Source organism: Microtus oregoni, unplaced genomic scaffold (assembly GCF_018167655.1).
Source record: "Microtus oregoni isolate MIOR12 unplaced genomic scaffold, Mior012 000035F_ref0000213, whole genome shotgun sequence".
NCBI classification, from domain to species: Eukaryota; Metazoa; Chordata; class Mammalia; order Rodentia; family Cricetidae; genus Microtus; species Microtus oregoni.
The window spans coordinates 22730597-22756359 of NW_024543094.1; the positions used below are offsets into that span (position 1 = coordinate 22730597).

Here is a 25763-nt window from a genome sequence, read left to right on the forward strand (position 1 = left end):
TTGTGTTTTGCAAAGTCTGTCTGAGGATGCATAACCACAATGCGTTATAAAAATGAAATCATAAAAATAAAAATATATTACATAATATAGTTTAATGGATCATTACAGTAATAATAACAAAGGCCACGATTTAATCAATTCATAAGGTATAATGCAAAGAAAAAGAGAAATGCTTGCCTTAGATATAGTCCCTTTATTTCATTTACTTTTTATTTCTTTTTCCTCAGGCCTAAACAGAGAAAATAATGCTTATTTATCTAAGAAAAGGTCAGGTCTATTGGAAATGACAGTCTGTTTGTAAATACTCCTCTTTAGAAGAGCTCCAGCTATGAAGTTCTTTGCAAAGGAAGCCTTTCAAAATGTTAGTTAAAAAGTTTAATTGATGTACACTGTTGTGTGTAAGTTATCCCTTGAATCCTCGCTATATGATTTGATACCTAAGACAAATCTAATTCCTTGCCGCCAATCCATCTTTGATAAATATATGCTGTTAAATAGAAATTAAAACTGTGGCAAGTCATTTGTGAGTTACCATACATATTAGAAGGGCCAAATCGAATTAGTCACTACTCTCGATGAGTGATCTAAGTGGTTTGTTTTAATCATATAAATCATGACAGTTACTCAGACCAAGGCATTTAAACACAGCAAACACCACCTTTAGATGGGAACACCATGCATATCTCTTGGAAAGTTGAGATTTGCTAAACTAAAGCGATTTCGGTTGATCATAGTTGACCAAGCGCTCTGTGGATTAGAACAAAAAGTGCTGAAGTGAAATGAGTCAGGGGAGCAACCCAATTCCTTCAAAGGGAAAAATGTAAATGTCCTTCACCAGGAAAGCAAGCAGACTTTCAAATCTCTGGGTTTGAAATCTACTTGTCAAAGAGTGTTTAAAGGCAATGAAAAGGGAAACAGATTTTCCATGTTACAGGGGAAGTTGTGTGCTAGGAGGAAGTATTCTCATGCATTTTGATCTTTTCCTTAGATAAGAGCTAGCGCTTGGCAGTGTGTTTTAACTAGAGAGGATGGGTTTGCTCTACAATCCTCCAGAAAGAAAAGAACTGACCGCTCACATGCATGTGTTCCATAAACATCGTGAAGGAGCTCTGCTTGCTTCCTGAAGTCCCTTATTAATGGCCTGCCAGAGACGGCCATTAAAATATCGATTGCACATGGAATCCAGTAATCATGGGATCAACTAACTCACACATTTGTCATGGGGGGGGGGCATTTGAATCTACTGAGATTTCATTTTCTGGATAACTCTTAAAGAGAACTCACTTTTATTATTTTGCTACTCTATATATTTGTATCATCTAAAATATAGTTCGATCTAAAATAAGTCAAATAATTTGTGCATGGTTCTGTGTGTATACATATATACTTTTTAAATTAGCTTTTTGAGCTGTACAGCCACTGTACCTAGTGGACTGAAGCAATGTATATATAATATTTCATCTAACATATATGTATATAAATAAGTGTGTGACAGATATTTATATAAAATATATACACTTTGCTGTCATGTTGGTTCTATGTGAAACTGTTAATTTTGAAATAACCTCAGGCCACAGATTTTTCACTAACTGTTTGAGGCCTTACTTACTGTCCCCTTGATGACGCATGCAGCAGCTCAAATCAAACCTTGATGCCTTAGGTTACGAACAATCCTTTGTTCCAGAGAAGGCAAAAGCCTCTATCTGACTTCATACCAAAGAATAAATTTCTGTGACTGTCCAAGTGAGTCTAAATGTATCCTAGCGACGAAATGGACACGTGGAATTTTCTAAGTACCATACATAACTACACATTTTCACACTTAGAGGGTAATCCTATGATACAATTTCAATCTCTATTTTCTTAAGACTATCACCAGAAGAGAGAAAAAAGAAAATTCACATGAAAAGAAAAACTGTGAAAATGATCACAAGCTTGGGAATTCCCACAAATCCAGAAAATTCCAGGTTAAGGCTTGAAGTTGAATCATTCCCAGGTCTAACTCTAAAGTTAACGAGAGTACAAGGCAAACAATATCTTTGGGGACAAGCAGCATTACTTCAATGAGACCTTCTCCTGCAGGGTAAAATGACTCCTCCCCACACTACAGATAGACGCCAGGTATCTTAATAAGCAGGTAAACTCACAAGAACCAAAGCTGACACATGGGTAAAAGCAGCAAGATCACAGTACACCAAAGTATTAGAGATATTGAAGAAATAATTCAGTGTCTTAGATTTTTCTATAAAAATTTGTGGTCTATATAGGACTTCATTCACACGGACACTAACAATAAGGAATATTTGCTTTGGCGGTAGTGGATCACACATCTGCTTATCTTGCCTTAAATACTTTTTTACATAATGTGTGTGAGTGATACAGATGTGAGTCAGGTAGCATTTGATCTCCCCACATTTACACAGCCGAGATGCCCTGCAATCGGCATCCCCTGGGATCCTTGATTCACTGACGTTAGCCATACGAATCCAGCGTCCAAACTCAGAACAGCAAGCTCAGTTTCTGCATTATCAGTCAGCATAAATAATAAATCCAGAAAATGTGCTGTATTTGTTGTTGTTTCCTCCATGGGCTTTCCCACCATCTAATTTGATATAGACTTCATCTCCTGGTTCCAGGTGAAGGACCACACTGTTACTGGCATAGTCGTAATTCTGATCAGCATCTTGGGCAATTGCACTAGCACGCACCTATGTGAAACAGACAAGAATTAGAGTTTGTAAAAGAGAATCCTCAAGTTGCCCCTTTTGCATAACAGCAGACTTGCTACCATAGAGTAGAATGTAGAATAGTGATGTTGCCTTTGGTCCCACAGTTTTAGAAAGAATTTCTGCAACAACTATGTTATGTATCAACTCTGTTACTAGAGAAGAGAAAATGTTACTTTAATAAAGGACATTGCAGCAATCTTTTCTATCCTTGTAAATAAAGCATACCAATCCAATTTTCTCTTTGATTACTGCTTTTTCTAATTCCTTGAATCTCCACTTTCAGTCATTTTTTGAAATGGAAATGGCAGCATTGTTTTGCATTTTAATTTAAGCCAAGTAACAACATTCCAACCAGCTGTGTACTTCAATGGCTCGTCACAATTATTAGAAAACTGATATCTCAAGTGGCAAAAGACCTAGGGAAATACCACTCTGTTGCTATATAGATGGGGCAGGGGAGATTTTTTGTTTAGAGCTTTGGAAATCTGATACAAGCAAAGCCCCCTTTAACCATGCTCTTAAGAGCAGCTTAACTCATGTAAACGTCTTTGTTCATATATCCCACATTTCCAAACTTCCTTTTTTTATGTTTTTTGACATTTAATTACATATTCCTTTAAATCAACAATATAATCTCATGAGATCCAAAAGTTTTAGAAAGAATTAAATTTGTGACCCACGATTGCTCAGTTCTCTAGGATTTCTGTCTGTATTGCTGCCTGGCTTTTCCTAACTGTGTGACTCTAAATGCGGCTGGCTCCGAGGCTGGGAGCTAACTATAATCTGCTTATGTTCTGCCTTTAGTCTCATTAGAGAGTGATCAACATTAGCAAACAGTCAAATTGCCCATCCTATCGTGTCAAACAGACATTCTGTCACACTCTGTCCTTCAGCTTCCTTTAGACATATTTTGATTCCACCATGGGGAAAAAAATCTTTCAAAAGGCAGGCTTGTGTGTGATTTATTTCAGTAACACATCTTCTACTCCGTGGCTTGTTTCGGTTCTGCTATAATGGTATTTCCCTGAATAACATAGCAAGTGATTTAGTGGTTTTTGTAAACCTGCACTATGTAATAATGTATGACTTGGGGTATAATATGCGAGGTTTTATCACTTGGCAAAATGAGAGAAATGAGACATAAGTCAAGAATTTCCATGCATGTCTTTCAAAATCTAACTGATGGATTTTCAAATTAAATTTTCATGGGACGATATGTTCTCACATCAATGCTGAAATGCCATAAGAGGAGAAGGCTCGTGGACACCACTGAACTTAGAAAGTAATTTGAGTAGTACTCTAATTTTTCTCTCTTTCTGAGTATCATATAGCAAAAGGAGTGAAGGGCTTAAAGGATTTAGAATTACTTATCACTATGCTAACTGGCATTAATATAATGAAACCAATATGTTGTGTGATTATACTAAAAAGCCTTGATTCAAATGTGTGCACCACTAGTGAGGTGATCCATTTTAACCATTACATAATAATGTATTTGGAGTTCATAATATTTCCTAGGAATTAATCTTCCGTTTGTAGAAGCTGAAGGCTTTAGTTCATTTATTTTATCTAGTTATTAAATCCCAGTGAAGAAAAACTACACAATGAGAATATCATCATTATGGCTTGACTTTTAGAACATGGGGACTTTTAATGACTGTGAAAAATTAAAATACAAACTTTAAATTATCTGTATTAGCAATATGTTAATTAATCATCAAACTATTATACTTCTCAGCTATTATTAATGAGAATATGGTTTGTTCAGCATTTTGAATATTTAGTATATGTTCTATGAATGTTATCCATTATCATTGTTTTCTACATGAAACCTTTAGGAACCAGGACTCATTGAATTCTTTAATTTAGAGACCATAATCTTTTAAAAACATACAATACAGTTTTTGTTCTATAGAAGATAGCCACAAAACCAAGTAGCGTTACCATTTTTAATTCAGTAGGTAAAACCACAGAATCCTACTAATGCATTAGTGTGATTCCACAGACAAGAAGGTTATCCTTAGCACATTTTATTTCCTTTGTTGGAAAAGGCCAATATTGTGGCTTAATAATAAAGAGCAATTCCCTAAGAATTTAACCTATGCAGCGCTAAAGGACTTTTTCAATTAAATACCCACCATCTGCCAGTGTCCATGATGTCAGGAAGCCTGCCCACCCGTCACACTGTCAGAGTATAATGGGACTTGGAATTTCAAGCTCTGATATGTATCCCACTGACTTCAGCAATTCTTCCTTGAAGCCATCAAACTATTGAGGGAGGTAATGTGTTCACCCTGAAGGCTATTTTCGGATTCCGAAATGTGCACCTATTTCAGCATTTTATCAGGGAGTATAATGCATCCTTTTCTCAGCCCGGTATATCTACTTCTTCCTAAATTCTCTTTAATGTCTTTTTCTTAGTATGTTAACTGTATCATTTCTGCTTTATCTTTAGTGTGTGTTTCTCTGCTTCTCAAGAGAGAACAAATTTGGCATGGCATATCATCACTCTTTCTGACAAATGTGTATAAAACCACACAGTATTCACTCTTTCCGATGAAGTCCATGGCCATTGTTACCATAACTAATAAATTCTTGTGAGTGAAAGTCGTATCTCTAATTATTTTATATGACTAATCTTCTGCCAATTTAGTTTTTATTATGGTGGCTTACGATAATGACATGATAGTAACAATACTCAGAAACTATTTTTTCCAGGTCTTTAACTATAAGAATGCAAGCATTAAGAATTCTTCCTGAATCTATATAAAGCTGTTTAAGCTCCATTTTTTTTTACCTTTAATAGGCAATGTGATGGCCTCTGAACAATTGATACCATTAAGTGTAAGCTAATGGTTTCATGGGGAATATGAAAACTATGATCCTTTATAGGGAGTGATAGGCTTGTGAGAATCTAATAGACTGTATAGTTTTAGCATTGTCTTATTCTGGAGGGATTATCATTCTACAAAATATTTACAGTAACATTTGCTAATTTAATTAATTGCAACTGATGTTCTGGTGATTTCATTTTCATTGCACTCCCGTGGAACCATAAACAAAAGGTTAAGTGGCACATCAGGTTAATGTATTGACCTTTGATGTTTCCATCTGTGACCCTACATTCAGCACAAAGCATAAATAAGACAGCCCTCGTATGGCTACGATCCAGACACTGCCCCCTCCTACAGTGAAAAACCGCATTCTTCTTGTGGCGCTGCCTCTCTGTGCTTCTCACAACCCACTCAATCCACAGAACACCTCTCTGACATGGAGCTCTAAGTTTCTGTTTTTATCAAAACAAATGAGTTCAGCTCAGAGGGGGGAACTGTCGTTGTAAGAAACAACCATACAGACTATAATTGAAAATCAAGAATAAAATATTTATTTAAAATTAATAAAAAGGAGATTTTACAAGATTTCCCACTTGGCCATGGCTGCAGCCCAGACTTTACAAAGCAGTTTTATTCTAAAGACAAAACTCCTTAGCTGTAATATTGCAATAACCTTTTTCTAAGACGGCCCACACTGACCTAAGGATGCTGTATGCCACTAGTCATATGCTTTTCTGAAGTACCTGGTACCCACTTTTGGAAGTAGCAGCAACTGGATAAGCAGCCAATGAAGGGCATTAGAGGTGCTCAACCCCCTTGCTTCCCCAATCCCAAGAGAATCTGTATGCTCACGGGCCACAGAGAGCAGCTCACGCCCCAGTGGTTTAGAGACCAAAACATGTGTATGTTTTCACGTGAGAATCCGTATACAGAGTGCTATCCTTTGCTTCATGGATGTATGCCAGACTCTACCCTCTAAGCACCAGGGTCTCAACTAACTCCACAGTGCTTCTTCCTAGGACTTCCTGCCTTTGCAATCTCCAGATATTTTAAAAATTACCATTTCTATATTTGTTGACCAAACAGGGATTCTATTACATTTCAGTGGGTGACTCTAAAAATACCTCCCCGATAGAGTAGTGTTTTATGGACCCAACTTTTAAGTGAGACAGAGTCAATTTATAAATAAAAAAAAAATGGACCCTATGGCTACCTGCAGGAGGGTGAGGAGGGTTGGCATTCGCGAGCCGTTTGGTCAGCCAGATACAACACTTCTATTTTGGTATAGTGATCTTTGTAACCACATACCTGCAACTACCGAGCTCACTGTTCCAGGAACAATTTTTATTTATCTTAGTGTTACTCTCATGCATAATAGCTGTAACGAACAACCCTGTCAGTGCCTCCTGGTGGCCATGTTTCTTTTTGTTGTTGTTGTTCCTAGTATCTTGGGGGTTCTTTAAGGGGTTTGCAGGAAAGAGGAAGCAAGGGACTTTTAAAAAGTGTATCGTACATTTAGGACATTCATCTTTTACTTTTGAAAAATTTCTGGCACTAAATTGGGTCTTGAGAGGGGATAAAATGAACAAACAAACAAACAAAACAAAGCGGTCCTCAAGGTGCTCAGGAGAAGACTGGGATTTAGCTAAAATCCGGGTTTCCGGGGGACCCAAGACCTGCAGCACACCAGTTCTTGTTAAGTTAAAATTACTGCCTGAAATGAGGCACCTTGAGGGCTAGGTGGGGTCTTTCTTCCTCTCAGTCGGGAAGCAAAGTTTAAAAGCTCAGGAACTATGTTCACACAGCAGGCTTACAAGTGCCAAGGCCTCACCCTGGTGTCAGTGAGTTGGACTGTGCAGAAAATCCGATTACACTTTTAGATGGAAATGTATTTTCCTCCTGTGGCTAAAAGATCAAGAATGCTTCCGTTTTGCACTGACTTGCCTTTGACTCTAGCAAAGGCAGAGTATCCTGGGCCAGCACTGCAGACCAGTGGCCTCTGTGGCACCACCCACCAGCTCTGAAGAGCAGCTCCGGGTTGGGGCTCATCTGATGCTATTTGACAGCCAAGGCAAGGCGGCTGTGATTAAGAAGGTTAGGGTTAGAAAGCGTCTACCAGAGTATCCCGGGGGCTCCAGGGTAGTGAAAAGGTTGCGCCCCGCCACCTTCCCAACCACCTCCCTGTGTATTTTCCTACTCCAAACAGTGGAATGGGGTTTTCGTGTCTGGGTGTGAGCTGCTGTACTTCTACCGCGTAAACCCAACTTTTCCTTTTCCCAGCAGTCGTTCCTTGGGAAACTAACTGGAGTGTAAAGTGACTCTGAGTTTCACTGCCTAAGAGCTCCGGAGGACCAAACCTTTGTGCGCGCGCGGCAAAGTGCTGTCTGGGCCCCGGAGTGCTATCTCAGACTCACTCTAAGGGGTCCTTCCTTTCTCCCTGGGGTCCAGGTCTATCTCCCCTGGCTCTGGAGCCCAGACACGCCCATTTCGGGTTCCGAAAGCCTTCAACATTCTCAGGGAAAGCTGTAAACGACTTTAAGCCACTCTAAGCCCCTGAGGATTTCACCGGCCAGGAATTTTGCCCAGCTCCAGGACTCCCCTTTTACACAAGCTGTCCCAGAGACAAGTTCCCACTTTCTCACCCTTCGAGGGTCGTGCTCACAATTTCGCGCACCGAGCACGGATCTGACACCCTAGAACCACCCTCCTCGGGCTCCTTCGCGTACGACTCCCACCTCTCCAGCTTGTCACAGAGTCCCACTTGCCCTCGCTCCCCGGAGCCGGGTTGCCGCGCCCTTCCTCAGCGGCCTCCCACCCCCATTTCCGGGGTCTCCTCCCTCTGGCTAGCACCTTCCCGCACTCGCTCCCAGCCCTCCCCACTGCCTGCTCGCGCTCACCTGGTTGTTTTTGCAGAGATCAGCCCACATGCTGGTGCCGTCCCCTCCGCGCATCAGGACGTGGTAGGTGAAGAAGTAGATACCCGGGATAGAGCAGGTGAACTTGCCTGTAGTGGGATCATAGTGGTTTCCGAGGTTTGTGACCACGTCGTCGAACTTGAGCACCTCGTAGCCTTCGTGTTGCCTTTTGAGGCCAGCGTAAAAGGCGATCTTGGGCACTGTGCTGTAGGTGGCCGCGCTGATAGCCCCAGCCGCATTCAGGCCGGGCGCTCCAGGCGGGCCCGGCAGGCCTTGGCGGCCAGGTTCGCCCTTCTCGCCCGGGGGGCCCACAGGGCCAGGTGGTCCGGGCTCTCCGGGGGGCCCACGCGGGCCTGCCTTCCCCGGCCTACCGGCCTCTCCTTTGGGACCCTGGATGAAGGTGGGGAGGGACTGCATGAGGCCGCGGTCCGGGGTGGCGGCGGTGCTGGGAGCCTTGGTGCCCCCGTAGGGGTCGCAGACCATGCGGCAGGTGCCCAGCATCTCGTAGTGCGCCGACGTGCCGGCCGAGCTCACCAGCACCGGGATGAGGATGACCAGCAGAAGCACCATCACCACCCCCAGCGCCCCGGCGGCGATTAGGCGCCTCCTGCTGCCCACGAGCCGGCTCAGCGCGGGCCGATCCTCTTGTCTGCTTTTGGACAAAATTTTGAAGGTTGGGCGGGGACCTCCTCAGAGCCGAAAACAATCCCCCTTCGAACCCCAACTCCCCTGGGCGGGCGCGCGCCGGTCGCTCTTCTCCGGCTCTTGCTCCCCCCGCTGAGGCTGCGGCTGGGGAGGGAGCTGGGGCGCCAAGTGACTTGATCTGAAGTCCCGAGAGGGGGGTGAGGGCTGGGGGAGGGGTGCTCAGGGCGCCCTCTCGCCTCCAGCCAGCCCCTTAGCACCTGTGGCTGCGGCGGGTGCCGGCACGGCCACCCCACCCGAAGGGCAGAGCCAGCCGCTGCCTCCTGAGCTCGCCCCGGGCGTCTCACACTTTTATGGTGCTGTTGCCGGTGATCGACTTTTCCTTTTTTGCAGACTGCGCCAGTTCTCACCAACTTTCCGTCTGAAGTTGCCTTTTTTTTCCTGGACCTTGTTTCTTTTCTTTCTCTGGCTGGATTTGTCCCTTGCCTCTTTTCTTTCTTTCTTTTTTTCTTCCTCTTTTGCAGCCACCACAACTCTAATAGAAGTGCAACCCCAAAGCCCCTAGTGGGCTGAGGGAGCTCAGGTCGGGCGCCCCCCGATATGTGCGGAGCGGTGCTGGTGTGCTCGATCAGCGGCTCAGAGAAGCTCAGGGTTGGAGGTAGGAGCTAGCCAGCAGCAGCGAGAGCCGAACGAGAGAGGCTGAACGCAGAATTCTGCCTGGGTACCACCTGCCAGGAGAAGAGGAGGCTGACAAACGCGCGCCGGAGCAATTTATAGGAACCCAAGGCACAGAGGAAGGGGAGCCGCTTTGGCATCTCTCTGCAGCATCTGCTCTGCTCATCCCACTCACACAGAGTTTGGCATTACTCTGACAATGTGGGATTTTTTTTTTTTTTTCGGCCTCTCTCTCTCTCTCTCTTTTTTCCCTCTCTGCAAGGGATGAACAGTGAAATCCTGAATACTCCCTCATCTAACCCAGGCGATGGCAGCGCCCTAGCTGGACATACTAAGGGAGTGAGACAGCTGTGCAACAGCTCTCGGGACTCAAGGGTCACACCTAAATCTATTTCCCAAGAGCCAGCAGCCCTTGTTGGAGATGGAACTGAAGGTTGAAAGGCGGGAGGTTTGGTGACAATATTTCTCTCCTGGCTCATCCACAATCAGTGTTTCAGGTGTTTTTCAAATGCCACTTTTAACATAAGGACGGCCCTTTCCAATTTTTCCAGACAGTAGATGTGCGGGTTTTTTTTTAAGCTTAGCATTTGCTTCCACAGCCTCCTAAATGAAATAAGATGTTACCCTGAGAACAGTAAAGTATGTATTTAAAAACCAAGGGACATTTCCTGATTTAAATGAACATGTCCACTGCCCCAAAGGAGGAGGGCTGGTTTTTCTTATGCATGCCACACAATGGTGCCAAACAATGAGCATTTTGACTTACGGCTTCCAATCGCAGCTGCCCTTCAGAATATTCCGTCAAACCGTCATTGAACTTGAAGTTGCATTTGCCTAAAGATGCAATATGCAGGAGAAATAATCACTTTCCATATGCCTTGGAAGGTCTTACAATAAAGCAAATGGCGTTTGCAAAAGTGCCAGGTTTCAGAAGACACAGAGTTCTGTAGGTGCAATAGCCATTCCCCAGATGTGAATTGGGGGAGGGGAAGTAGAAAATTATGACAAAGAAAAGCTATCACCCCTAACAGTGAAAGCTCTGGATGAAGAAACCATCTGAATTTAGAATATCAATAGAAGACCCCCCAGAGTGGGTATTAGGAGGGGTATACGACCAACAAATACATTTGACACATAAGAATGGTTTTAAATAAATAAGTAGAATTGATTCCTAAATCATATTTCTGCATTCAGGAGCAATAGATGTCAATCAAACATGGGTGACATTTGCTTGTCAATATGGAATGATGGCTGGGAAGACAGTTACTTATTACAACAGGGTGAGAATCTGAAATGAGAAACAGGCACAAATAATAATATAACAAACAAGTAATAAATCCGGGGTGCCTATCAGCAAATGGTGGTTTCGCACGTAGATTCCCCAGCACAGCATCTCCTTCAAGATTCTGCTGGCTCTCCTCATGTTCCCCTTCCCAACAGTTAATTCCCTTCTTCTCTGATTCAAAACAAAGTAAGGTCAAGGGAGCAGACAGATAGAAATGGATTCATTGATTCCTTGGAGAGGAATGTCAGCAGCTCCTTGAGGGTTTCCTGGGAGAGTCAACACTAAAGAACTGGGCTTTCTTTCCCATGGTAGGGCTGCCTTGTGCTCTCTCACCGCCAACCAGGCTGCCTATAGGGCTCTAGCTACTGGTAATGAGAAATGGCCTTTCAACTCTCATTTTAGGATAATGGTTTTTATAAATGTGCATCAATACCTTTGACATATATATTCTGTAAGTTTTCGTTCATGTGAGCTACCCGATTTCTATATTTTTTTTAAGTAGCAAACACAGAGACCAATCATTCCAGGCCGTAATACCAACACCGATCTCCCTAACACCTTTTTGGTTGCTTCTTCTCAAAGCTCTTTCTCTGGGATGAGAAGCTGGTAAGCTATGATGCATGTCCACTGTGTAAAGAAATATACTAATGAAACAAACTCTTCTTTCATGTTCCAAAACATCCCCAATACATAAAGTTTCTTAATTACCAAAGGAGTTTGATAGAGAGGATGTTTGAAATAAAAAAGGAGTTTTTAAAAGATAGAGATAAAGAAATGCTCATCAAAAGCCTGGGATGAGACACAAAGGGCTTTTCCATTAAAGATGCTCATTTTATAAGAGAATTCACCAAGGAGAAGGTGACATACTAGAGTCAAGATCAGCCCTGAGAAAAGAGTCTTCATCTTCTCCTGCAGATGGGAAGACCCAGATCTGTGCAGAGTCAGGGCCTTTGGGTGAGCTTACTAGGATGATCTCTACAAATTATTAGTACATCTAGCCCAGCCTGAGCAGGGTGGTAACATGGGCCATTTCTTTGCCGACGTCTTTTTAAGACAATGCAGAATTTGATATTGCAGGCAAGTGCTCTGGCATCCTAGAACTCGGCTGAGGTTTCCAGAAGACGTCCAGTGCTGCTCGTTCAGAATGTAGGCACGGTCTCCTAAGTCCCAAGGCGGACAGACTCTATCAAAGGAACGTTTCTGAGCTCACACATGAGCATGTGACCTTTTCTTTTCTTTGTGAAGTAAGTTGAAGTCATTGTCCTCCTCCTTCTCTTCTAAAAATACCCCCACCATGTATTTTGGAAGAAAACAGCTTTTTTTTTTTTTTTAGAAAACAGCTTTTGTTTCTTCATGATTTTCAGGGATGACTCGGTAATAAATGAACGTATGGCTGCTTACTGTCATTTTCTACTGCTCTAGTTCACAACAGCTTCTCTGGAGAGCTACTTCTGCTTCATCTCTCGTTCTGACAGTTTGGGAAAAAAAAACATCTGATGTAGCTTATTACTCATCATATATATATGTATGTATATGCAATAATAGGAAACTGTCAATTACAAATATTTAGTTTTCTCCAATGCTCATCAGGAAAGCAAATTTTCTCTGATATTTGATATTAGTCTTCAAAATGGCTGTGGCGTCTCATTTTCACAACATCCTTCACTGTTTCCGAAGAGAGGGAAAAACGCGAGTGATATTCTCACTGGTGCAGCTGAGCCTTTGGGATGCTTCAGCTGACAGTGCAGTCCGGAAACCCATCGTCGTAGTGGGGTGGTAATTTGCGATGTTCATCTTTCCGCATCCTTTGTGCTGCTTTCGAGGAGCTGGGCAGATCCTAAGTTCAAGACTCCCACATAGACCTACACAGCCATCCATTAATATTTACTGAGCACCTACTGGCAGCAGAGCCCTGGCCTGGGCTCTTACAGGCGAACAAACATTTAGTCATAAGAATGACTTCCAAATCAGCAGCACTTAAACAGAAATAGCACTTCTTATAATAAGGAAAAATAACAAATTAGTAGATCCAAGCTAGAAAAGCAGACATGAGAAATCATTGTTTGAATTTGGGACTAGATCAGCCGTTTACTTTGGGTGTGTTTCACAACATATGTTCTTTTGACTGAAAAATATTAAGTTTCTAGGTTTAAAGGGTCTGTTTGGAAATATGTGGGGAAACAGTATATCCTTATGGTTTGAGAAGTAGGCAGCTCTTAGTTTGTTCCCTAGATGTCTTCTGTAGCTGTAACGGGCGCTTAGTGGCTCTGAGCTTCAACTCCCTAATATTTCAATCACAGAGTTGTGTAGTGATTTTCATTTATATTTTAATAAATAAAGCTTGCCTGAAGATCAGAGAGTTAAACAGCCCCACTGGTCAGTCTTACAGACCAGGCAGTGGTAACACACACATTTAATCCCAGTAGCGACACTAGTTGCCATAGAAACCGGGCAGTGTATACTTTTTAATCCCAGTGGTGCACGCCTTTAATCCTAGCCCTAGAGAGGATTATAAAACGGAAGGAGATAGTTTACAGACACAGTCTCATTCTGAGATTTCTGGAGGCAGGATCACCATTTCAGACTGAAGTTGAGGTAAGAACTAGTGGCTGGCTGCTTTGCTTTTCGGATGTTCAAGATGAACCCCAATATTACTCTTTGAGTTTTTATCAGTCATGCTTCAGGGTTGCAGAGATTGAAGAATTAATACAGATATTCACAATGGTACCCAGTTTGTGAGAATTTAACAAGTATTGGTTTGCATACTGTGTATTGCAGGGTTGTTGAGCAGTGCACACATCTATGAACTGGGTGGTAGAACACAGTGTGGGGTGGAATTTAAAGGCAGCTTAAGAGAAGTGGGATATAATAAACAATCAGTGTTGCAGAATTAGATATAGAAAGGACATGAAAACTGTCCAGGAGGGTTGTTTGTCACGTGCCATCTTCTATCATCTAAGACACTGGCTCTCAACGTGTGGGTCACGACCCCTTGACGATCTAACAACCCTTTCACAGGGGTCCCAGATCAGATATCCTGTATATCAAATATTGATATTACAATTCATAACAGTATCAAAATTAAAGTTAGGAAGTAGCAATAAAAATAATTGTATGGTTAGGTATCACCACAGTATGAGAAACTGTATTAAAGGGTCACAGCACTAGGAAGGTTGAGAACTGTTGATCTAAGAAAAAGCTAAACAACTTAAAATTAGGATGACTTCTCCAAGGTAAGAAAAAAGAGTTTCACATCAAGGTCATTTAGATTCATTGCAGATTTTGGACGGAGGATCGAAGAGGATGTACTTTTTCCCCATAGGAAGGGCCTCCCTGAAGTTGACATGGCATGGTCATACTTTAAAATAATTGAGGTAGTCATTTGGAAACTACTGTTTATGACCACACTCAAATAAGGAAACCTGAGAGCTGGGGCTGCCTGTGCATTAGCCAGAAGATCCGTCACTTTGAAGGACTTCTAAATCAGCACCATATCATCAGGTTGAGAATTTGTAATGCACGAGAGAATGGGGTGGAAGGTCGTCAGGCAGACCAGTTGTGAGCAAGCTAGTGAATGGCTGGCTGGAGGTGGCAAGCAGTTCATTACGGAAGACTAGGCTGTAACACATGTATTTAAACAGATATGTAGTAATATCGGGCGGCAGGGCTGCGTCCCCCACACCCGGCCGCCCACATGGCTAGCTTATGCCCCAAAATAATTACACAGACACTGTATTCTTTTAAGCACTGCTTGGCCCTTTAGCTCTAGCACTTACAGGCTAATTCTCACATCCCGATCAACCCATCTCTAATAATCTGTGAGAACCGGTCTTACCGGGAAGATTCTAGCCTAGTCCATCCTGGGTCGGAGCTTCATGCCGGGAGCGGGGCATGGCGTCTCTGCTGAGGCGTCTGCTCCCGAGAGCAGAGCTGTTGAATCTCTGACCTCACTTCCTCTTCCTCCCAGCATTTTGTTCTGTTTACTCCTCCCACCTATCCTCTAACCAATAAAATGGGCCAGGGCAGTGCCTTTATTAGCCTATGACCTTCCTCCATCACAGATATAACTGCATCAATAAAGGATACAATCTCCATGATGAGTATGATGTTTTGTGCTTGTCATGAACATTGTGCTTGGTCCCTATTGCTCTGATGATGTAGAATAAAGGGCAAGTTACCAGGATTGAGGTATGAATCAGTCTTCTGTAATTTCTGATTTTCATTGTTGGCTTGGCTAGATTTAAAATCACAGAGAATATGGTAAGGTACATCTCTGGGTGTGTCTGTGTTAGCAGAAAGAATAGCTGAGCAGAGAGATCAATCCTGAACATAGGTGGCACGATCCTGTGCGTTATGAGCCCAGAAGTAATAAAGGTGGCAAAAGGATCAAGCTGGCATAGCACCTCTATTTCCCTGTCCTCTGTTCCCTGACTCAATGGGAAGTGAACAGCTTCTGTCACACAATCCCTCTGTGTTCACAGACAGAGCCACTCTGCCATGCCTTCCCTGCTATGCTGGGCTGAAACCAAGATGCGAAATAAATCACTCTTCCTCTTTTGTTATTCTCAGGTATTTTGAATTGAGCAATTCAAAAGCAACTAAGACATCCTCTTAAGCCATGGTCACATGAACACAGTCATCCAAAGACAAGAGTTAGATTCAAGAAAGTAAAATTAGCTGACTGTCCAGCAGGAAAAACAAATAGCATCCACAGACTGGTCTAGCGATGAAAATTGTAGTGGTCTTATTGTTTTGTTTAATAATCCAGAGATGTCGTACGTTTTGGGAAAAGAGGTCATAGAAGGCTTTCAACAGAGCTCCATCATGGTAAGAGCAGCTGATATTCTAGAATGTGGTCCTAAGAGTGGTCAACCCAGAGAAAGTGTGAACTACAAAGGCAGATGTGCTCAGTTTCTCACCTACATGAATGAACAAGGCATGTTCCTATGCAAACAACATGACCTGTGAACAGATGATATGCTTGGTAGTACCCATGTGCCAAATAGACACAACGGGTTTCCTAATACAGGGAGAGTTCTCAGCAATATACGAGTGGTCTACTTTTAAACCTCAGTCTTAAAACATTCATTTTCAAGGTATTTTTTTATTATTTATTTATTTATTAAAGATTTCTGCCTCCTCCCCGCCACCTCCTCCCATTTCCCTCCCCCTCCCCCTCCCCCAATCAAGTACCCCCCTCGTCAGCCCAAAGAGTAATCAGGGTTCCCTGCCCTGTGGGAAGTCCAAGGACCACCCACCTCCATCCAGGTCTAGTATGGTGAGCATCCAAACTGCCTAGGCTCCCACAAAGCCAGTACGTGCAGTAGGATCAGAAACCCATTGCCATTGTTCTTGAGTTCTCAGTAGTCCTCATTGTCCGCTATGTTCAGCTAGTCCGGTTTTATCCCATGCTTTTTCAGACCTAGGCCAGCTGGCCTTGGTGAGTTCCCGATAGAACATCCCCATTGTCTCAGTGTGTGGGTGTACCCCTCGAGATCCTGAGTAAATATGTAAATAATTCAAGGTATTTTAGAACTTTAAGAAGATGTGGAGGAAAGTGGGTACAAAAGTGACCCATGTAAGCAGCTCTGCTTTCAAGATAAACAGTTACAACTTCAGTGGGGTATTTACCATTGGAAGTAGTTACACAGTTCATAATTCAATTAATTAGTGAATAACTATTTTAAGCTCTTAATTATGGAAAAAGTCCATATGAATCATACTTAAATCACAACTTTGTGATTTTCTTTGCTTTTTTTTTTCTTTTAACTCAAGAACAAAATGGAAATAAACTTCCCTTGATCAGTAGCCACAGAAGAGAATGGATCTCACTCGGACACTTCTAACAAGATGTCTGCAGCTTAGGTTTCCAGGATGAGCCTTGCCTGATATGCAAATGGTCCTAGGTGTTTCTGTCTGGTTTTGCATATGTATCTGTGCGGTATATGTGCATCTGTACATGCTTGCATGTATGTGGACACATGCATGAACATGCATGTGTTGGATGCCAGAAGTTGACATGGTGTCTTCTTTTATATATTGAATTAGTTTCTGACTTAACTCAGAACTTGCTATTTTGTCTAGCCTATCTAGCCATCTTATTTAGAGATCTCCTTGTTTCTGCTTCCTTTTTGCTGGGATTACAGGTGGGCCACCATGCCCTTTCAGTTTTTGTGTGTGTTTAGGGGATCTGAACTAGGGTTCCCAAAGCTTGCGTACTAAGCACTTAACCCAATGAAGCATCTCCGAAGCCCTATTTTTGCTCTCTCTAGCTTGCTATTGCTATGTTCGAACCATTCCTGTGAAACAGCAACTTCCCAAAGGAAGAGGCAGAAGTTTGTGTCATCAATAGATGCTTCCGTGAAAAACTATTAAAATCGTCTCCTAAATTAGGGGTTGTCTAAACATGTCTGTTACACAGTCGCTTCTATTATTTATACGTAATAAATAATAGAAATACATAAATAAATATGTATTTATTTATGGCTCCCATTATATACTATCTAATCACACTGATCAATATGCAAACATTTATATATATATATATACACATATGTGATTTTTATAGTTAATCTTATTTGTTTTTACAAATGGACAGAGGTCCATAATTGGGCATGTCCCCCCTAGAATTGAGCATACGTCTGCCATGACAACATAGACTACTGACTAGCCCTTCCTGTCCATTGTCCCATAGCCAAGCATGGTGTCCATATGCCTCTTGGTTTAAAGTCCTAGAATGGAACAAAGGATAGGGGGAGGCGCCAATTAAAAGGAATTTTACCAAAAGTATATTTCTCAGGAAAAAAAATTACATGTTGCTTCAGGATAACACGTTGGCTTTTTCTTCTGAAATTCCAGCTGGTTCAGGCCATAGTCTAATGTCTTATCCAGTGTTTGGCTGCACCGGTGAGAATGACTTCTCTGGACAAATCAGTTCTATTATTTTCTCATTAATACATTCCATTTAATCCAATTCAATTTCGTAGAAAGCATGCGAGAAGAGAAGTGAGCACGTCCACGCCACCCTCCACCCGTCTTTCTCATCAGCTTCTGCAATTGTTCAACGCCTACGGCCACGGTTCAGAAATGAGGACTTGTTCCCTCTTTGTCCTTGAGGTCAGAGATTCTAAGTCCCTAAGCCTCAGTGTCTGGTGCAAAGCTTCTTTAAATTCCCAGGCTTGATTTGCATAACTGGCCCTGTCTTCCACATCATTGGCCAATTATCAGCTAATCATTCCTGAAATAGCCTTACCATTTCCAGGCTTTCTTGAGCACCCTTTCAACACCTTCCTCTCCTTTCTCCTCCTCTGGGCACCTGTTCCCTCTGCTGTTGCCCTGAGCTCCTTCCCTCACAGCCCTTCCTCTGCATTTCTCAGTCTGTGGTCCTCACTGAGCTCTGTTCCAAACCTTGTCCTCTTCTACTGCTACCTGGGGACACACCAGGTCTTTTGATCTCTGGCCTCCTGCCATGTTTTTGTCACTTTGTGAGAAAGGATATGAGAAAGGAATGCTAAATATTAGGTGATATAGAGAAGAGAAATGTATTTAATCGCAGCTCTAAAAGCTGGCAGGCCAAGGTATGATGCTGCCATCTGGTTGGCATCTAGTGAACGTCTTTCTGCAGCATTATCCCGTGGTAGAAGACAGGAGAGAAAAAAGAAGGAAGTCAAGTTTGAATTTTTAGGAATGAAGGTGTGGAGGAAGTCAGTTAAAGCGTTGGCAAATTTATTCTCATACCATGCCTGCAATATCTGAACCTGCTAATCGCTACAGGTATGGGTATCTTACTACTTGTATTTTGTTTTTGTTTTTAATGTTGAGTAAATTAGATGCTAACTGGTCATACCAAAATATCCAATTTTTAAAACAGAAAGGAAGGGCTGGGGAGGTTTCTCGGTGGGTAGTGATTGTTACAGAAGCCCAGGACCTGCCCCCAAGCACTGAGGTATGAGGCTTCCAATGCCACCAGGACTAATAAAGAGGTGTTGGAGAGCCAGAAAGATGGAGGAGTGGGGAGGTCTTTGTTGTTGCTGTTGTTTTGCTTTTGTTCTTTTGTTTCTTTTCCTCTTTGTGTTTGTTTGCTTGCTTATTTTGTTTTGATTTTTAAAACTTTCATTTGGGTGCGTACTTAGGGGGGAAGATATGAGGGACTGGGAGGTGAGTAGAATTGGGGTGCATGATGTGAAATTCCCAAAGATTCAATAAAAAATATGTTTTAAGAAAAAGTTGACCTGGTACTATGTTAACCTCATAGAATGGATAGAGACAGTAGATCCCTGGGGCTCCTTAGCTGGTTGCCTAGTCAGTTAGTGAGTGCTAGGTTCAATGAGACATCTTGTTTTATTCAAAAACATTAAGATTACATGGGGATGACTTTCTTTTATTTAAAAAATATTTTATGATTTTATGTGCATGTGTGTTTTGGCATATGCATATGCTTCTGAACCACACATGTGTCTGGTACCCAAAAAAAGACAGAAAGGGGCATCATATTCCCTGGAACTATAGTTACATGTAATTATGAGCAACCGTGTGGGTGCTAGGACTTGAACCCAGGTCCTCTGGAAGAGCAATAAAAGCTCTTAACTGCTGAGGCACCTCTCTAGGCCCATGATGGTAAGTTTCAATAGCCAACTTGGTAGAATCTAGACTCTAGTGACAGTGAGGAACTGTCTGAATAGTGTGGGTCTGTGGGCATGCTCATAAGACATTTTCTTAAGTGGGTTAATTAAGGTGAGAAAACTCACTGTGCATATGGGCATTGTTTCCAAGGCTGGGCATAGTACTGAATAAAAAGGAGAGAATCACCTGAGCACAGGCATACGTGAGTCCATTCACTCTGCTCTTGACTGCAGATGTGACCAGCCGCCTCAAGTCCTTGCCACCTCGATTTTTCTATAAAGATGGACTGAACTTGGAACAAACCCCTAAAATAAACTAAATAAAATAATCACTTTCTCTATCTTGCTTTTTCTAGGGCATTGTGTCATTGGAACAGGAAAGGAAACTACAACAGACGGAGAGTAAAGGGGGCCTGACATGAGCCTCTGGCCTCCATAGGCATGCACACACACCATCAAGAGCTTGTCCATACTTCTTTCTCCCTCTCCTTTCATTCTCTCTTTCCCCCCCTCTCTTTCTTCTCCCTCCCCCACAAATGGCTTCATCCTTTATTTGTTATCAATATTCCCAAACACATAACTACCCAGTTACCCAAAGTCCTAACTGTGCATCTGTAAGCACAGATTTACTCGCTACAGATACGAATGTCACATTTTTGATTTGTTATTTGTAATTAGAGATTTTATTTTAACCCCTTTGACTTCATCAGTTAGGCTACTCACCAGTTCCAGAAACACAGACAATGCATTCCAGGTAAGACACCACAGTACACTTGAGACAGTAAATGAATTTTCTGAAGTTTTAAGCATGAAGTACAGTTTGAATTTTAATGAGTTTCGGCTCGTCTTAAATCCATACAAATACAGAAATACATATTGTACGATGCAAATGAACTTGAAGTGGCTTCAGTGGATGATAATGCCATTCCTGTGATGGCTGCATTAATACTCACGGCCAGAAACCACTCAAAAGGGAGCACTTTCCCACCCATGCAAGATAACAGGCAAGCTGCTCTTCCCAAGCAATCAAGAGGACATAATTCAGCTGCAGAAATAAATACTCTTACAAAACACAAAAAAAGAATGGAACTGGGGAGATAAAAATGCAAGAATAAATACAGGTGGTTAAACCAGTGAAAAGGGAATCTCAATGAGAGAAAATGATTGGCCGATTTCTTTTCTTTGAGTGCCTCACATACCGTAAGCTTTCTTGGAATAACTCAAGTTTTAAATATGGCGCTGCTTTTAAGTTCAGCCTTCAAATAGCCCTAGCATCATGGAATGGTTCTGAAGCACTGTGCAGATAACTAAAGAACTGGATTCTCTTTGAAGCAACATTTACCTCTTTGTCAGTGCAATTAGAGATGACCAGGGGGCAATGCTGTGGCTGCAGTTCCCTCTACCTGGTGGGAACATGCTGTTAGCCTCACTCAGGGCTCAGCTGGCATGCTAAACCCGCATTGCATTGCATCTCCTTTGGAAATTTGGTGGATGCATGCCATCGCTGAAGACCTGGGTGGGACTCAATGCCAAATTAAAACCTGCACTCTTCTGTTGTCCAAGAGATTCATTTGAGACTCTTATGCCCTCCATGTACTCCGCCCTTTGTTTCCTGACTATTGGTAACTTATGTTTTTAGCCATGAAAGTGATCATTGTAATTATTCATTTGTGAAACTTTTTAAATTTTAACATAGAAGAAACTTTAATTGAAACTGAGTTTCCTGAGATAAAATGGCCTCTTTGTGGGAGATGGAGGATTTGAAAGGGATTTCAGGTCTTTGTGTGGCATTTACCTTCAGTCACCAGAGCTTGGGGTTAGGGGATGATTGAGGTGTATATACACTGACTCAAATAGAATGTGCGAGATTGAAATTGGAAAACTCCTTTTAGATGAACTGTTCATGAAAGTGGAAAATTACAGGATTTGTCTCCATAATATAATATTTGGGGCTATGAAAAGACATGTTCATATTTTATCTTGGCAGTAAGAGCTTGTTACAGAAAATAAGATGGCTGGTTTGAAGGGGGGCCTCAAATTTGAAAGCTATTGGTTTTGTTTTGTCCTCTTTAATGCTAACGCAGGAAAATTATCTTCTGAAAGTATTAAGAAGACTAAAGTAAGGATCTAGAATCTAGAGAACCCCACTGTCTTCAGTTTTCAGGTTGCTCTTTTGGAAGGGCAGACTTGATTACGGGGCTGGGTACTGTAAACAGAGTAGATCTTTTTTTCTACCATCTGCCAGAGTCTAGAACCAGCATCTGTACACCCAAGAAGTCTTTAGGAACAACTTTTTTAGCGAGTAAAGAGAAAGGCACTTGCTGGCTGTGCCACTCTAAAAGTAAAGATAAAAACATGTTCAGTGGTTATTGTTCAATGGAACACTCTGGGCCAACCAAAGCAACATCATTGTTAGCCGTAACAGAGGAACTTGTAGAGGTAGACCACTCACGGTCACTCTTCGTTGGGAAGATTCTGTGAAGGCAAACCTCTGGCGGTTTGTCCCTGAGACTCTAACTGCCACCTTTCCTTCCATCCCATACGGCCAGGCAGTTCTTCGTGGGTCAGTCACGTTGGGTTCTCTTTCTTCAGTTTAAAATTTAAATATAAAAGTCACGGGCTATCCATTTACTCTTACATTCGGGAGGCAGAGACAGAAGGATCACTGTGAGTTTAGGACTAACCAGGTCTCTGCATGGCAAGTGCCAGGCTGGCCATAGCTACAAAGTGAGACCATGTCTTTAAAAGTAATAATAATAAATTAAAGTACATACCATTGGCAGGTCCAAAGAGAAATGTCCCCAGAGAGCTTCTGCTGAAGCTCTGGAAGCTCTGACCAGTCCCAGAGACCCTGTAGGATATACCAACAGGGCTCACTACCACCTTGCTGAAGCTCTGGAAGCCCTGACCAGTCCCACAGACCCTGTAGGATATACCAACAGGGCTCACTACCCCCTTCTTCTCTGACTTCCTTTCTTATTATGCCACCTAAAATGGCTTTATGCTGCTTACAAATGTAGACCCTAACAATCAACCATGATTGGACTTTAAGGGCTTTACGGGGATTTTATGCTTTCTTCTCCACCTGTGCAGTGCTGTCTACTAGAACCTTCTGGCAGATATGATGGGGATGCTCTGCACTTGCTGTGACCATTAAGGTAGCCACCTCTTGTCACAACAGACTGTCGCGTAGCATACATCAGATATAACTAGAACAAACAGGAAAATCCATCTATCATTTCATTAAATTCTGTTAGGTTGACATAGGCAACTAGGAGCTCTGTGTTCAGAGGTCTGGTGTGTTCCGATGGTAAGGTTTCTTTTTCTCCGGGAAGGACAGAATAAGAGAAATGTGCAAAAACTGAAAGAGTGAGTCATGAGTTGGCTGCAGGCAAAATCTCATAAAATGAGGATCCAGAAGGCCTCCTGGAAACACCGTGCTCAAAAGTGGCCGTGAGTGAGGCAGTCTATTGTTTCGTTGAGGACTGTATAACCAAGTGTCTTGCACACAGTAGCTTAGTTCTAGAAGCTAGAAGTCTCACACCCAAATAACAGCAGAGTATTTTGTGTCTGTCTTTCTCCTTGACTTGTAAATGGTTGCTGTGATAGTTTAAATCCAGAAGGCTGCCCTAAGGCCCGTGTGCTAAAGGCTTAGTCCCCAGCTTGGTACTGTTGAGAATGGGAGCTTTTAAGGTGTGGGCTGTGAGGGGAGGTTTAAATCTTAGGAGAATGCCAACAGAGGAGGAAATTGTAGTATCCTGTCCCCAACCCCCTCTCTCTCCGGGTGTTGGCCATAACGTGAATGGCTTTCCATCATGGAGGATGCGGTGGTCTGGATAAGATAACATGTTCCTAGTCTCTGCCATTTGAACACTTGGTCCCCAGTTGATGGTACTGTTTAGGCGGTTAAGGAGGTGTGACCTTATTGGAGGAATTACATCACTTTGAGGTGGGATTTGAGAGTAAAAAGAATGGCTCCACCATCCAGTGTGCCTTCTCTGATTGGCACGTTTGGTTCAAGATGTGAGTCCTCAGCTTCCACTCCATGGGCTATGCTGCTGCTTGCTGCCACCTACCACAATGGACTTTTGTTCTTCTGGGACCAGATGTCAAATAAAGCCCTTTTTCTGGAAGTTGCATTAGTCATCGTGGTTCATCACAGCAACAGAAAAATTAGTACTACCGTGGGTGAATCTCTTTTTCCATGATCTGCTACCTCACCATACACCTAAAGCAGTAGGGCCAATCAGCTATAGTCTGGAACTCCAAAATTATGAGCCAAAATAAGCTTTGCCATTTTAAAAGATGTCCACCTCAGTTATTTCGTCACAGGAAAGGAAAACTAACACAACTTTCTTCTCCTTCTGTCTTCTCATAGTTTCCCTCCATGTCGGTATCCTAATCTCCCCCTTTACAGACTACCAGATCTATCCAATGAGGGCCCACCTGTATTTGTACCTTAGCTACTTTAAGTGTGGTCATATTTGATGAATTGGGGTTAGAGTTTCAACATGTGGATTTGTGGGGACAGACTACAACTGAGCTAAAAGAAACAGGGGCTTAGACATGGATATGCCTGACAGATGAAAGCAAAGAAGAATGTTCTAGTTGCTAGCACAGCTAGAAATGTGCCGTCCACAGGGACCAGGGCGTTCAGTCAGGATTCCCGATGCAAGTTTGCAGCATCTCATGCATGTTAATTGCAGTGTCAGAGAGCTGTGGATGTGACATAGCTCTCCTCCCGGTTACCATGTCCAGGGAGTTTAATGAGTGTGACTTACTTCTTGTAACTAAGAGATTTCAATGGGGATTTTTGGCTCTTTCAGATTCTCCCTTTGAAATCATTTCTACTTTGCCTTTTTCTCCTTCAAATTGGTTTCCAGAGCAAGGCTTTATGGCTACATAACAGGGCCTGCGTCACAGCTTTCTGCCTGTCGGTCTCCTGGCCGCCAGCTTATTCCAGTTCTCATCTCACATACCAAACTGAGATTCCTCACCCCTAGAGATGGTGACCATCATTCCTCCATTTCTGGAGATTTTAAAGCCCCATCGTCTCAAAGTCTCAAAATGAATCTCTGATTCATAATGTTACACTAATTATAATTTTTGCCTACTTAAGACGTTAATTTCTATTTACCACTGAAAATCCATCAGTCATCACTAGTTCAATTTCTATTCCTTCCACTGACATATCTATGTTTCCAGGTGTGGTTCCTGCTAGCGTTTCCCCTTCTTAGCATGCCTGGGCATATAATCCCACCTACTCAGAAGGCTGAGTCAGGATGGTCAAGTTCAAGATCAGCCTGGGCAACTTAATCATCTACTGTCTGAAAAGTAAAAAAGCAGAGCCAGCAAGATGACTCAGTAGACCCAGGAGCCTGCCACTGAGCCCAGTGACCTGAGTTCAATCCCCAGGTCTTACATGGTAGAAGGAGAGAAAAAAAATTGTAAGTTGCCCTCCATTTCTGCTCTCATGCACACACACACACACGCACGCACGCACGCACAAAAAATAAATTTTAATATAAAATTAAATAAAAAATGTAGACAAAAGTTTCTGTCCTGCCCTGTCCTGCAGCTTTTCTCAGTGAGGTTTTCTCATCTTGCTTCCTCTGTGTCTGGCTGTTTTTTGGCTATGTATTCATTCATTCTGGGTTAAGAAAAGAAGATTTAATTGAAAAAGACCACCTAAAAAAATCTCCAGTGGGAACAGATGTCCCAGATGATATAATGTTTCAGAGTACCTCTGTGGCAGTTTCTTCTGAGTTCAGCATCCAGAACAGCTTCAAGACTGCTGGCTAAGATGATCCAGCCTCACAGAATACTCCAGTCAGGACTTGATCATAACCCTAAATTTTCTTTGGGTCCCCATAATATTACCAGCACCCCCAATCATCAGGAAGTAGTTTAAAAAACTATTCTTACATTCCAAAAAAATGGATTTATTTAGTGTGTTGGTTACAAGTTGTTATGGACAATGGTCAGGAAAAAAAGCTCAACAAATAAGATTAGATTCAGGGTCTTGTTTTTGAAAAGAAATAAAAAGGAGAATTGCTGTGCGA

At 42.4% G+C, this 25763-nt stretch overlaps 1 protein-coding gene across 1 annotated transcript; it reads right to left on the reverse strand.

Moving 5' to 3' along the window:
* Positions 1 to 73: 73 nt before the first annotated feature.
* Positions 74 to 9054, reverse strand: C1ql3 (complement C1q like 3). Its single transcript, XM_041630814.1, has 2 exons — positions 8461 to 9054; positions 74 to 2708 (listed from the first exon to the last, which is right to left on the reverse strand). The coding sequence occupies exons 1-2, from the start codon at positions 9046 to 9048 to the stop codon at positions 2529 to 2531; spliced, it is 768 nt and encodes a 255-aa protein (XP_041486748.1). The 5' UTR covers positions 9049 to 9054; the 3' UTR covers positions 74 to 2528.
* Between the last annotated feature and the right edge of the window lie 16709 nt (positions 9055 to 25763).